Source organism: Falco biarmicus, chromosome 1 (assembly GCF_023638135.1).
Source record: "Falco biarmicus isolate bFalBia1 chromosome 1, bFalBia1.pri, whole genome shotgun sequence".
In the NCBI taxonomy this organism is placed as follows: Eukaryota; Metazoa; Chordata; class Aves; order Falconiformes; family Falconidae; genus Falco; species Falco biarmicus.
This window is the reverse complement of record NC_079288.1, coordinates 111,972,809-111,988,523: the sequence shown is the minus strand read 5'-3', so window position 1 is coordinate 111,988,523 and position 15,715 is coordinate 111,972,809. Positions and strand designations below refer to the sequence as shown.

General features: G+C 38.3%; 1 protein-coding gene across 5 annotated transcripts in view; it reads right to left on the bottom strand.

Moving 5' to 3' along the window:
* Positions 1-15,715, bottom strand: part of NR3C2 (nuclear receptor subfamily 3 group C member 2) — a 214,325-nt gene that overhangs the window by 81,029 nt on the left and 117,581 nt on the right. For all 5 annotated transcript variants that reach the window (XM_056361265.1, XM_056361273.1, XM_056361266.1 and 2 more), the window contains one exon: positions 14,240-14,379. In XM_056361265.1, the coding sequence (XP_056217240.1) occupies positions 14,240-14,379 (140 nt within the window). The remainder of the gene's footprint in view (positions 1-14,239; positions 14,380-15,715) is intronic.

The following is a 15,715-nucleotide window of genomic DNA, read 5'->3' as shown; positions in this document are numbered from 1 at the left end:
TCATTAACAGCCACCCTCCCCCCAAACAAATGAATGTACAAGCTGCTAAGTTTCATTCTACAATATGGTGCTGTCACTGTAGGAATACCATCTTCCCCTTATTACTAAAAAGAGTGCAAGTAAAAGACATAATTTTTAGATAGGTTAGTGCCTTTTCATTCCTTCTTTTTTTTTTTAATTTTATGAATAGTTTAGTATGCCAGTGCACACAACCTAACTTATTGTTATTTTTTTTCCCAATAGTCCATCATTATCATTCTGTTGCACCAGAGAAAATTAGCACCTATCACTTACATAATTTCAAGCAGTATTGTTAAGAGCGGAATTTGCATGCATGGTATGGTGTATAGGCTAACACAAGTCCATTTGCTAAATCCACGTGGTAAAATGGATGAATAATTGAATGCTTAGCTCTAAATATATAATTATTCTTAGAAAAAAAGTAAGAGCACAAGTCTGTGAAAATACATATAATACCCATCTACAGCTAAATACCCTAGACAAAAAATACCCTTTCAGAAATGGAATAATACAGTTAGATTCCTAAAATGTTTATCGAAAACTTGCATAAATGCTCAAGTTTTGAAAGTACAGGACTACTGCACTTCTTCCCCACAGGCATTAGCTTTGAATCAAAAACATTGTCCCAGCCTAAGGAAGAAAAGGCTTAGCAGAATACTTGTGCAGAGCATGCAAAAGGTCTGTAAACTTTCAAACTTAAACCAGTTTAAATTGTTCCTGTTAAGAAAAAGTTACAGCTCAGTTGTTCTGATCTGTTCCCACACACAGTATCATACAGTCTCTCCCTAAGAAAGTAACATTACCTTTTTTAATATCATCCATCACCCTGCTCTGTAATAAGCATTGCTGTTCTGACGTTACAAGAACTGTTTGCCATATGTCTACTTCCAATACACAATCACATTAGTTACTTCTCTACACGTAACAAATGAGGGAGTGAGCTTTGCAACAGTAAGTACAAAACATCAAGTCCAGTCCTTTTCTGTATTGAGTGCAACATAAACCAATTTCCAGATGAAGTAAAATAAATAGGTGTGTACAAATGAGAAAACTATGCTCTATTTCTTAAGTCTGGTAGTAGCCTGAATGCAGATATGCCATGAACAGGAAATGAGTGGAGAAAATTCCACTGTTCTGGATACACTTTTCAGCAAGAATCAACAAGGATTAAAGACAATGAGACAAGAAGTATAAATCTGATACAGCTGCATTAAAGCTGATAGCAATGACACCATTTCTGGTAAAAGTGTGAAACATTAAATTACAAGAATTCAAAATACTCTATCAGAGTGGTCAGTAACACACAAACAACAACGCCTTTTGTTGGCATCTTGCATGAACAGTACAAAACTTTCAAAGAAACCAAACTATCTTCTAAACACCAATGTTACACTGTTTTTCTGTTTTATGAGTATCACATTGTGTTTTAAAAATCACGCATCTGTCTTTCTATTGCAGAGGCTATTTCCATTTTGGTATTTTTCTCACCCTGTGCCTTAGAAGTCAGCTTACATTCTAAATCTCTAGAATAAATTTCTGAAGTATAACCTTTCCACATTTATTTTGAAGCATTTATTTAGTCCTTCTTCAGGTCTTGTTTTCCAGGTGAGAGGCATTGAGTAGTTTCAATAAACTTAAAAACCTACTGTCTTGAACAGTAATTCCATTACTGCTCATCGTATGTACCACTAAAGAAAACCTGCGGATAGATCTTTTTAAATACTATTATTTATTAAATGAGGAAAAAAAAATACCTGTTGGGAAGCCTGGGAGTCAATCTTGAAAGGCAGAGTATCATTCAGACTTGACAGAGCTTTTAAGTCTGTCTTTCCCATTTGCAACCACATATTAACTAGCAGCGTGACTCAGCGGGAGATCTTCATTAGATCCAGGCAGAAGCCCAAGCTCCTCTAGCCTTAACCAGGCTCTCAGAGGGTAACTCTTGGCTGTTTTTCTCCTGCATTCATTCACTTCCTTTTGTCTGAGCTATTTACTTTTCAAGTAACAGATTGCAAAACCCATCAATGTAAAGCAAAGCAATTTGATGGAGCAAAAAATGTCAGGGATATTTTCTAGATGAGAATCAACTAAATCAAAAGCAGATCATTTTGCTTTGAAAAGCAACAGTAGAGGGACAAGTCTGGAGCAAAAAAGACAACCCTGGGAGGAGGATGATCAAGTTAGGAAGCATATAACAAATGGTATCATGGCTACACCCACAAGCACTGAGGTAGCTGACTCACATCACTGAGAGAAAGGTAATGGTAATGGAATGAGGCTCCTGAGGACTAAAAGGACGCAGGTGACACTTCTGTCTTCAAGAAAAGCAAGAATACTTTTTTTTTCCCCCATGGTGAGGATGGTCGAACAGGTTGCTCTATGAGTAGTCTTCTGAGATACTCAAACCCCACCTGGACACAATGACAATTCTCTGTGCAGGAGGGTTGAACTAGATAAATCTCCAAAGGTCTCTTCCAACTTCAGCAATTCTGTGATATATGATAATGCTTTCTCATTCGGACAAAGTTAATCCACACAAAATTGTGCTCTTTTCATAAACCTATGTACATTAGCAAAGCCTTTTATAGTCCTGAAGGCACAAAGTGATTAAGGCATACCTTCCATAGCAAAGAAACACTATACCCAGTATTAGATGAAGTTTTACACAAGGAAACTTGAAACAAAACAGGAACAAAAGTATAGCTTCTAAAAAGAAAAACTGTACTAAATATCTGCAGCGTATTTAGAAGAGACGGTAAATGAACCACATTGTAATAATACATTTCTGTCACATGTACAGAAAACTTATACAAGTGTATAGGTTCCAACTGAAATATTAAACATGTTGGGATGTACTGTGTGAACAAAGGTAAGGAAGGATGAACTTGAAGAACCGTAACGTAAACCCCCTCTAATGAAAGTATCAGTATGTACTAGAGAAGCTAGATTACAATCTCCCCAAATTTACTTCAGTCAAATGGTTTAGGCACAGCTCCGAAGACTTTGAGGCACCTTGTCACTATTTTGCTGCAAGTAGCTTTCCTAGGAAGCACCACCACCATCAGTATCTGGCATGTGAACCACCACCTAGGAACCTTGCTCTGTTTGCCATCACTGAACAGGTAAGAACCCTCAGACTCCCCTGCACCTCAAAACCTGAATAATGATCCTCACAACCAATATATAGAAGTCTTTACATTATGTTTTACTTCTACACCCTTGGTCCCACCTTGCCCAGACCTCTAGATTACCCTGGGGACAATGCTGATGATGATTTAGGATGAATCAGGACCACCAAGTCAAAAGGACTTGTCCTTGGAGTCCACATTTACATGCTACCAAAACCACAGTACATAAAGGATTATGGAGATTTAAAGAAAAAAGAAAAGAGGAGAGAGAAAGTCAATGCCTGAGGCAGATGAATGGTGCCCTGGAGAACTGGAGTGCATCTCTTTTGCCATGGACTTACTCTATAATAATAAGCAAGAAAAATCACTAATTATCCTCCTTGTTTCCTGAACATTCAACTTAAGATCCACAGTCTGATTTGCAGTGCTTTAAGTGATCATAGCTGCAAGTAAAATCAATGGGAACTGCACTTTGAACATATTAAGTGCTATAAAACGCCAAGTACTTCTGCCCTCTGAGGTCCTAAATATCATAAATCATGAACCCCAAATCAGTGGGTATGCCTGAGCCTAATCTGTGTCTTAACTCCCCAGCTGTAAAAGAGGGGTAATAACCACTCATCTTATCTTGTATTGCAGGATAATTTAAACAATATTAGTGAAGCACTTTGATATGATAGTGATGAGCACCACAGAAAAGCTCTGCAAGAAATGAGTAATTATGTATTCTGAGCAAGGGATGAACAGTAATCAGCAGTGAAGGCACAGAACTATACACTAAGCAATGAGAAGAATCCAAGATATTGAATAGCTGCTCATTAATTGAATGTTACCCAATCTGTTCAATGAACGAGGCAGAGGTCTAATGGAAAAAGTTGTAAGTGATTGTGTAATTAAGGCAGAATTAGAAATCATTACATGTGGTATAGATTAACAAAGTCCAAGCAGGCCACTAACATTCATTACTTTTATATTTAGTTGTGATTTTGCAAACTTCATTTTTTTTCTTCCCAACATATTTTTAACATATCAAACTGAAAAAACCCCAAGCAGCTCAACCCCCCTGACAACCACTGCTATACCTAATGTAAGAACCCATCAGGAGCAGAAAGGAGCAGGAAAGGACATCATAATCTCAAGCGGCCCTGACACTCCAAACTCTGAAACAGGAGAAGAAAGGGTCTGTCCTGCTGCGCGCGAACAAGATCGGGACATCAGCAAAATTTTGCTGTGCAGGAACCACAGCATACACGAATCCCAAGCACGTGCTCTCAGCTGCTGCGTGCAGAACCTAAAGACAGACTTTAGGCTTCAGCTACACCTACATCACACAGCTGCAGGTGATGCACACACTACAGAGAAAGCTCACATACTGGCCACTCCAACAGCTGCCCAAGCCTCTGCACCCATTCTGCAGCAAATACGGAGCTCCCTGTTACTATGTCAGCAGTTCCTGGCAGCCCTTCACCTGACACCACAGGAGACTGAGCAGAAACCTGCTTGTTTCTGCTTGCTCTTAGTGTAGACAAGGTGCATAAAAAAGCCCCACACCATCACTCTTGAAATAGGTGGGAACAGAATAACTGAACCACATTCCCATTCGTTGGGCAAATCAGACACGAGAGATGGCACCAAAAAATTTTATAGGTTAAACCCAGGTAATAGTTCTATCTTTACAGAATTTCCTCTCCTTAAATAATAAAGAACTGTGGGATTCACAGTTGACCACGAGCCATTATTGTTTCTAAGAAACCTGACAAATCTGCCTCAGTCTAAGTCTAGACTTCAAACCGAACACAGGCACTCACTCCCAACCTTCAACAACCTAAAACTGTGCTGCAAAAAAAGGCTGAAATCCTGGCTTCTTTTAAGGCAACGGGAGATTTGCCATTACCTTTTCCCACTCTATTTATATCTGAGATGCTAGCAGATGCCTTGTTCCCTCTGTCTATAACAGACAGATCTGTATGTACATTTTATCTCATTTTTTTTGTCTGGAGACTGTTTTCCCACCCTCTTATTTAAAATGGGATTAGGAAGTACAAAAAGATGATTTGTTTCTGGCTTTATGTATTTATATATTTATTTTGAGCTTTTATCTATTTAGGATTTCTTTCAGCCACGAGACTGCAAAATTCCCTATCTCTAACATTGTTTCACTGAAGGCACCTTGCAGGATTATCCCCTTCTGGCTCTTAAGTAGTTAACTTGAGACTGGAAGAGCCTTTTCAGGCTCTAAAAATTTTCTGAACCTTGAGCATTGTTGAAAAGAAGTGCTATTTGCTACTAAAAGTTAAAACTGTAACATTGCTTCGATGGGCTTCCAAGGCTGGTAGATAACAGCATTTTATGAAGCGGTATCTCTTAAGAAGCAGTACCACAGCTGTGAGAAGCTAAAGCATCTGACTACGGATGTTTACGATACTTTATATGCTTTATGCTATATGATGTGGAAGGTCTTGTATATATATTTATGTCCAATTGCAAGCTCCAATTTGAATATGTTTATTCACGCTTTAGTTATCCATTTGCAGTTGTATTGTATTAAGCATTAAAAAAACCCACACCCAGCAACACAGTGTCCAAGAAGCCAGACCAATTATACTCCAGTGACAGGAATTCTCAGTAGCTGGGCTCTCACCTGACGGGATTACTAGAAAACATAACCAAGCATGAGGTCACCTGATGGGGTCTGGGAGTACCTGCAAAGGCTTAGCTGGATAGGATGGAGGTATTTCAAAAGGACTTCACTCTTCTGAGCTTTTTCTGAACTCAAAATGAGAAAAGTCATTGTAGGACACAGACATTCATCTGCTACCACAAATACAAAACAACTCTGCCTCATGCAAGAACTGAGCACTTTTCATTGATTTTTAAAAACTGAAGTCTTGTATCCCTGTGAAGATCTGGTCATGCACCATCGTTACAGGTGGAATATCCTAGAACTGTATTAGTTAGTTCATCCTCTCTTTTAGTACTGCTACTTCCTTCAGTTTTGGAGTCAGATGAACTCTCAATTCCTACCAGGATGCACTATTAACCAAAAGAGATCTCTTTGGCTTATCATTTACTATCACAGATAACCAAATTGTTTAATACATCCACTACTTCTCTTACACTCCATTTCAAAGCAGGTACTTAAGTCCTTCTGACTCCTTTCAGGAAAGTGCTCCTGAAAGTCCCTCTTTTTGGTGGTTTGCAGCCTTCTCAAAATATCAAACTAATATAACTTTTACCCATTTGCTCTTATTTCAGCACAGTTCTAAGTTCAAAATAAACTCTCCTCCGTCTCAGTTGTCTATTCCTCAACTGTGAAATATTTATAGACAGCAATCATGTCCCAACTCAGACTCTTCTTGGGTAAGCTAAAAAAAGCTAAAAGCATTTAGTCACCTGACATAAGATACATTTTTATTTCCCACATCATTTCAGGAGCTCTCCTCATGTGTTTACCTGAGTCCGAATCCAGTCTCAATCTGTCTTTAACATGCTGGTGACCAGAAGTATGCACAATACTCCACATAAGCATGCCCAACATCATTTGTACCATGATGGTATGAATGCTTCCCCTGTTTGCTTGAAATACCTGATGCTTCTGTACACACTGATTTTGCGTAACTACGTTACACAAGTGGCTCAGCCATCTTGGATCTATTAACTAAAAGATGAATTTCACAGCAAGCGCCCTGTCTACCTTCCCTATGTGGCATACGGGAAAAAATCCATTCCTTTTTAAGAAAAGATAGTTGAAGTATTCAAGAAAACACTAGACTAATGGCTGTGACATTTGAACTTTCATTAGCCAGAATGTTTGTGGCTACCTTAAATCAGCATGCATTCACAGGGCCACCCCACCTCTATGAAGACTCTGATCTACTGGAAAGTTACCCTGTGATGTGTTAAAAAAGAAGACAACTGAAAAAAAAAAATACTGCAACTCAGTTCCCTGTCACATCATAGTAAGAATGCCAAAAATTTCCCTTACAAGGATGTAGAAGGTAAGCACGTGAAAGCCTGTGTTGATGCTGGAATTTGTGTCAATGGAAGGTTGTTACCCAAGATAAACTAACCTTACTACTGCATGTATGTTCCATTTACTGCATATTTTGCTTGTGCAGGCTGGCTATCACATAATGAATGTTATTATTTTATAGATGAAGCAGTCTAGAAATTAGTACTCAGAAAACAAAGAATGAAAGACAAACAGAAGAGTGGAGGAGAATAGTTGTACACAGACCTCCCAGCTTATACGGTAAATAACAGTTACAATCAAAAAAACTGTGAATGCTGGAAAGTCCTGGGGAGGTAAGAAATTATTAATGCTTCTGGAAAGGCATGGATGTGGATTTTTTTTCAAATTATTTTCTTGGCCATTAACCAACGTTTGGTGCTTTGTGGCACTGCAGCTGTTAAACTCCCCTATTCTTTGCCTGTTTTAAAACGAAGACACTCTATCACCTAGATGGTTCCCAAACCTACCCCCTCCTTTCTGAAACACAAACACAATATGCTTGCTCTATTAGCATTGCCATCCACGTTTAACAGCATTTATTCTTGAGCATCAGTTGGAGTTTCTCATGCAGCCCACATATTCCAAGAAGCCATAAGGAAAGCTCTTAGTCCCATTCTACCTCTCCCCAGCTTTAAGATACTCAACTGCAATACATGCTTCATCCTTTATTAATCTTTTTTTTTTTTTTTTTTTTGTGTCACTTCTTGTTGCTTATTTCTCTCCCCCTTTCCCCTTTTTGGGGTCCCAGTGCAAATCTTTCTAGCTCCTTCCTCCTACCAGCCTCCTGAACTCTAAGGTCCTAGTAACTAAAGCCAACCAGGAGCAGGAACAAAGACTTCATTTCACTAAGCAACACTGCCTGCCGGAGCAAAACCCAGGAAAAGTCCTTTTTATTTCTATGAAAGCATGGAAGGCTGGTGGCAGCTTCAAACCTACGATGACTTAATTATTTAAATTTTATTTTACACCTATTAACCATAGCATATCAAGTATGAGTAGCAGCTGCTACATGAATTTGACCATCTCACTTGCCCTCGGCAGATCACCCATCTGCTTGCTCTTCACCTAGTATTTCTGTTTGATAGGTTGTAAAACAGATTCTTGCAACAGGTCAGGAACAGAGTCAACTTCAAATCCCACATAGAAATTTCTATGAAAACATATGGACATCTATACTGAGTGATGTCGAATTTAGAGAGGCCACTGACCTTATGAAAGTGGATAAAAGGAAAATTGCAGCCTGTGATGGAAAAACACTGACTCCATTACAGTGAATGAACAGAAGAGTGGAGAGCAAAGAACTGTATGTATAATTAATTCTAGTAATACAGACCTACAAAATTCATGGCTGCACACACTGCAAAATGGTGTGGAAAAAGCCCTTCTATAATGTATCCATTTCAGCTTCTACAGCATTAAAAAAAATTGCTTCTTTAAATGATCAATAAGGTAAACTTTCCTGTTCACCAGCAGTGTTTTATAAAAATATAAGTTATGCTAATGAGACAAATTATTCAAGAGCTACGTACTCCAGCATTTAAATTCTCATACCTTGGTATTTTTTTCGCCTCAATTCAAATGAAAAAGTCTAGGAAGCACGCACAGAGGCTTTAGTTTTTCTTTATTTTCTAGTGGGGTCTAGAGCCTTGGGAAGTTCTTGCACTTGCACTCATAGGAAGATTACCTGTTTCTGAAAAAAACATGTTATGCATAATGTATCACCTTCCCTCTTGTGTGGCCTTCTAGAAGCAGAGCCTATAGAGTACTTTCACAAAACCAAAAAATTATCGCTGGGATATTATGCATCTGGCCCACTGCTAAAGAGATGCACAGTGCCTTGCAATCCCTCATGCAAAGATGAGTCTCTAGAAGGCTGTTGGCTCCCTTTGGTTATGGTAAAAATACTGGCCTTGGTGCTGGGCAAGGCGGACTGGGAGTTACGCCAGGTGACTGGTGGGTTGGACCCTCAATCTCGCAGCCCAGGTTGTTCTGTTCCTGTGTTTTCATTGCAGCCTGGCACAAAGATGAAGAATGGTAGTTCTTTTCCATAACCCTGTATTTGAGGCAACCTTGGTTCCCACCGCTGTGCCAAGTCCCTGCAGATTGCTATACAAGAAGTTTCATGCCTTCCACTATTGAAGCGAAGTCTTGGACAGCCTGCTGTTCAACCACACAGCAGAGGCAGGATTCCTTTATTACTAGGCTGCTTGCTGAGGTGCACAGCACATTTACTATGTCCAGGAGGCCATCAGATTAGACTTTGAACAATTTCCTTCAGCCAAATTTCTCCCTGCTTCAAATAGGCATACAGCAAATGTTCAGGTGAAAAAGAAACGCAACCCTAGAAATGTCTTCTACTGTGACTGTGTTTCTACATCAGAGGTGAAAAGAGATCTATGTTTCTGACTTAAAATAGCAGAACCAGCTTTAAGGCAAACCTCTTGGAGTGGAAATCAACAGCAAAATCTGAAATGTATTGAACATCACGTCTTTGTATTTAAAAAAAAAAGCAAGCTTCCCTATAATTAGTATGATATAATTTTTTAATTCTTCAAGTAGCCAAAAATCTCCCAGCAAAATAACTGGAAGACGATGGTCCTTTTTGCTGTAGTCTTTAGTACTATCTGGAGATGAAAAAATACCTTCCTTTTTTCTTACCTTCACGCCAAAGGAAGAATGAAAGATTAACTTTAGCAACTTAAGAAGTGGTAATAGATTTTGATTTAGGACAGATTACCTCATACTTGTCTGGAACTTAAACAAACGAAGACTAAAAACACAGAGCATACGCAAGAACAGCTGTGATTTCTGACTTCAAGCCTGTTACTCTCCTTAGAGAAAACTGGTTCAGTCGAAAAAGAGAAGACAAGACTGGCCAGGTGCTTTAGGTTCCCTCACAGTATAGTGTATTTTCAGCATATGACTCTATTAATGATCATAAATTAAAGTTTAAATAACTTCATGATTAGTCATATCCATAATTTAGAAAAGCATACGCTGTAGTTATCCTAGGTAAAAATGTATTATAAATACAAATGTCTTAGCTTTTGCCGTGACACCATTTATCGACACTTTTATGGTTAAAAGATTTTAGTGTTTGCAAGGCAGATCAAATTTATATTAATGACACAATCACATTTCTTCATACCAGACTCCTGTTCATCAAGTCAGTCAGCAAGAAGTTCATGCTTACTTGATATCAAAATTTTGCACTTCAATAATTTACATCCCTGTAATGAATTCCATCTGAAATTACTTTTGAAATTTCACCAATAAACCCATTTTAATACTTTTTTTGGTCTACAGTTCTCCCTCTCATAAATTCATTAGACATTTCCTGCAAGTCCCCGATCTAAGATTCACTGGGTATACAATTACCAGATATATAATTCAAAATACAAGCTTTAGTCTCTTTTATTGTTGTATACTTTTTAAATTTCAATGCAGTTTTTCTTTTCTGTTAAAATACCTCTGTTTTATGACATTTCAGAGGAGCACAAAAGAATTAGCACTCAAAAGCTGTTCAAGGCCGGCTGACAATGTTAGCAATTTAGGCAAGACCCAAAGAGCTGGATGGTGTGCAGTGGCCCCTCTCTCCAAATCCCCCTTCTCTCTGCTGCCATGCTTTTGGACACAATTTGTCTCCCCACTTCATAGAATGCTTTGGGTTGGTAGGGACCCTTAAAGGCCATCTAGCCCAACTTCCCCCTTCAACTAGATCACTCGCTCTTTTCCTTCCATTTGCACAGTTGCTCTCTCACATGATTGCCATCCCACCATATCTTTTGAAAGACTATCAGTATGTAACTTTTAAAATTAAATAAAACATTAATTTAATCAGTAGAAACTAATGACCAGAAGTGTCTTTCCCTTGAAGGAGAAGAGTTGCTCCATTCAAAGACAGCACAAACTGAAACACAGGAAGGTCTGCCTGAACACCGGGAAGCACTTTTTTACTCTGAGGATGACCAACCACTGGCAGAGGTTGCCCAGAAAGGTTGTGAAGTCTCCATCCTTTGAGATATTCAAAAGCCATCTGGACATAGTCCTGGGCAACTGGATCTAAGTGGCTCTGCTTGAGCAGGGGGGGTTGGACCAGATGACCTCCAGAAGTTTCTTCCAACCTCAACCATTCTCATGGCTCTCTGAAAACAGCACCCACTGTAGCCACTGTATTTAATAACAATTGGAAGAGGAAGCTATTTTTGAAAGAACATAATTTCTCATACCACTTTCTACTCAAGAACATTTAGCGAATCAAGTAAGAAGTGTGTGTGTGTGTGTGTGTGTGTGTGTGTGTGTGTGAGATAAAGTGTGTAAAATACAACTGGAAAAATATTAATACATCTTTAAGAAGTCTATACTCATAATTTCAGAGAAATGGTGAATGAAACTTGAAGGACTTCTATTAATTTACTACAATCTTTTAGAGAGGGAACAATTAATTTTTACTCAAATACATTACCCACCATATTTATATATTCCCCAGAAAGTTGTTTTTATGTTCACAGAGAGTGTTTTACTATTTTCTTTCTAATAGAGACAAGACTGCAAATACTTAAGTGACGAACACAACTTTAGCTCAGAGCTGAGACAGGTTATGACCAGTATCTACATTTAAGGTAGTTCTTCGATTTTATTTTTTATTTATATCATGCACAGAACTACCATAGTTTTAAGAACATCCTCATGAACATATGATACAGATTAATTGCTACAAATACTTCATTTAAAATAGGAAACCTCAGAATGGGGTGTTTTATTGAGCATATACCCAACTGAAAAGTTTATGCCAACTCCAGAAAAACATTTAGTTATTACATGATTACCTACACAAACTTTTATTCAGATGGATAGTTTCAGCATGTTTGCAGCCAAAATGTATATTTTGGTTTTGCTATGTCCTTCTGTGGCTAATACTCTACAATGTATTTTTATGCATATATACACACACACAAATATATACATATATAAATACATAAAAACTGAAAAGCGCAAGCCAAATGTCAGTGTTTGCACGACAGCAATGCTACTGGTAGCATCAAGAGCTCAGTCACGTGCATACCAAGCAAAAGTCTATAGACAGTGTTCACATACCACTGGTAGGAACATGTATGTCAATGCAGTAATTCTAAAAAATATCTTTTAAGATAAAACTACTATCTTCAATTTTTAGGGATGACAGGGTGGTTTTGTCTTTCCTTTCTTGAGGGTTTTTTTGCTTAACTTATACACATTCAGTAATTACTAATAACTTCTAGCTACATTTTAAAAATGTATTTCTATGCCTGATTACAGAGTAATCAACTCCTAGTAATTTTGGCTTCTGAAGCTTGGAAACGTAGTCTTGATACTTTGTTAACTCCTCAAGGGAATCCCTGGTAATTTTTCAAAAAAATTCTGTAAAGCTGGATAAGGGTATCCATCAGATTATGTCAGAAAGCATATCAAAAGAGAGGGGCATGGTAAACGCAGATACACAGTACCTTGAAATTACAGTGATTGAAGACTGGGAAGGAAGCTTTCCTGGAAGGCAGGACAGTAGGGAGACAACAAAAGGTGCTGTTACTTCACACAGTATGTGCAGGTGTATGCAAAACCTCCCCATGACCACCACAACAAAAAAAATCCTTACGGTTCAGAGGCCAACTTAGACATGGATGTCTGAAGACCCATCCATGATGTGGCATGGATATACGTGGAGGACATAATTCAGTGAAAATAAGTAAGGTTTTCCAGTTCATGTACTACATTAAGTGACTAAAAACTCAAGGAAGAAGTTAGGGAATGAAGACATCAAGGTCAGCTATTGCACAACAGTAACAGAAAATGCTTTTAGAAGGGGGAAACCTCTTCCGTGTCCTTGTAACTTTGCAAAGTCCATTTCAATTAGATTAACACTTTTGATGATAGATAGATAAATAGATTGATAGATATTACATGAGGTCTTGACTTCAATGATGCATAAGCCCTCCGGGTCTATTTAACAGAGAGCTAAATCCTTATTGCCATCAGCAGCAGATTTAATAATCACAGAAGAAATTAATCACATCACACACTACCTCACTCTTCACAGTGCACATGCTGGACACCATATTAAGAGCCTACTTTCTTCCTTCTAGGTTTTTCTTCATGGAAATAAATAAGTAGGTATCGCCTGCTTCATCAGTGGTTGTAAGAACATCCACTCATCAGCGAAGGCTTCAAAAAACCTATACAGTAGTTATATCCTTTGATTGTCATTAACTTATTCTTTATCAGGTATTAAAAACTTATTTTTTATCACTCGAAAAAGTTGCTGACAAATACTGTAAAGGTCAAACGTTTTCTTTCACCCTAACAACCCAAGTCATGGAGAGGCAACGTTGACCTGAGGTCCTGTAGCACTCCGAGTGATCCTACCTTCTTTCTATTGAGATGCCCAGGAAAGACTAGCTATACCATAATTAACATAGAATACTGAGATGTCAGCAAAACACTCCTGTGATGATAAAGCTATCAAAATATAGTCATCATGAAAGTCCTAGACCTTAATGAAGAAAATTATCTCTAAGTAAAGCACCATGATCAATTCCTGCTTCCTCACCAACTTCTCTGTTGGTGAAAGACGAAGCAGAGTTGAAAGCCTTGGAGGTACCCACAGAGAGATAACTGACCTGAGTCAATTGTACTGTCATATAAGGCTGCCAAAACACAACAAGACAAACTTATTCATCCTCCAGTACAGGAGAAGCAGGAGTATGTTTACATCTAATGTATCTGTGTCCATTAAAAATTACAAAAAAATACTTGGAGTGTGGAGAAAAATGTGACTGAGCAGTGGCATGAAGCAAAAGAAAGCATGCTTTAGAAGGTGTACAATGCAAAACACCTTGGCATATTCTACATAAATTATACCACACATAACTGAAGTTCATTCAAATTTTATTATTTTTTACCCAGAATAACGCCACAGAACAGAAAACACATAGGAAAACCTACATGTGCACCTGTGTGTATATATATATTTCTATTTAAAAAACCCCAAACGCACACGTATTTTGCCTTTTCTTTTTTAACGATTTTTGTGTTTTCTTACCTTCTACTGCTCTCTTGAAGAAAACTTTACAGCTGCCACATGTAACCACCCCATAATGACATCCAGATGCCTCATCTCCGCACACCAAACACACTTTGGAAGGTCTTGAAGATCCAGTTGATACACTTCTCAATGAAGAGCTGGAGTTAAAAAAAAAAAACAAAACAAAACAAAACAAAAAAAAAAAACAAAACAACAAAAACAAACCAAACAAAATAGCTATGAATATTTCAAATCACACTGGCCATAATGCAAAATTCAATTAAGAATTTATAACAGGTATATTGCTCAAGGCACCTAACAATTAAGAAACCACAACTCTTTCTGGCAGTGCCTGGCTGAATACATGAATTGTTTTAATTAGTAAGTGCAATATTTTTATTGTTTGTTTTAAACCACCCATAATATATCAATGTTAATGTGAGAAGTTACCACAAGGGCAGTGGAATTTATTGGTAGCAGATGATTACAACTGAAAATAAACAACAAACAGACCACTCTGGACCGACCAGATAGCTATAAATTTTGTTTCTGTTTATTTGTTTGTTTCAAGCTTTTAAAGCTAAGTAATACCTCTAATAAAGCCACTAAGACCATTTTATGAAGTAGTGCAGAAAAGTGGCATGCACTCTCCTGTCCACATTCCTGCTTACCACTACAGTGGTCCTTAAGCTTATAGCTAATATTTCTGTAATTTAACAGCTTGCTTCTGAAGTAGTTTTGAAGCCTTTTTACATTCTGCCAGTGCAGAAGACCCTTCCATGTGACTGTAGGTGCCAGAGAAGCAGTACCAGAAGTTCAGAAACCATTCTGAAATTTTGCAGGCTGACGCACCTTGCAAACCCAGATTCAGACATCCACTGCCTTCTTAAAAGACAGGGCATTTCTGTTGCTGGGTCTTTTTAAACCATAACTCTCAGAAAGTATCTTTAGGTAGTATTTTCCACTGGCAACTCTAAAAGAGCGCTCTTCAAAAACAAGTCACGTTTCATGATGCAGTGAGTCTCCTCCCTCCCTTCTTCCCTCGGGAACTGGAAATGCCACTCTAATGTAATCGGCACGCTCAGAGAAATGTGCCAGATACTGAAGGAGATGAAAGATTTGGATCCCTCCCACACCTCCGGCGGGCTGGGGAGAGTCTTTCCTTCCACACAGCCTCTCTTCTCCAGGTAAACGTGACCTCTTGCATTTCTTCACACCTTATCTCTCTGAATGCTGCCAAACAACTACAAAAACAACCCCCAAAGACTTTACACTTATGGTGAAATAATTTGATAGTTCAAATTGCAGGTCACAGGCTATTTTTCGGTCAGTCATTGGGAAACTAATTTCACAGGTAGTTTTAATTCAAACAAGAAAACCAGCCTGCTTCAGAAATTTCAAGTATGCACCCTTTGCCTTTTACCAATTTTCTGTCTTCCTTTAAAGAGGTATACAGAGGCTAAGTGATTTATCCAGGGGCACAGCACATTTGTC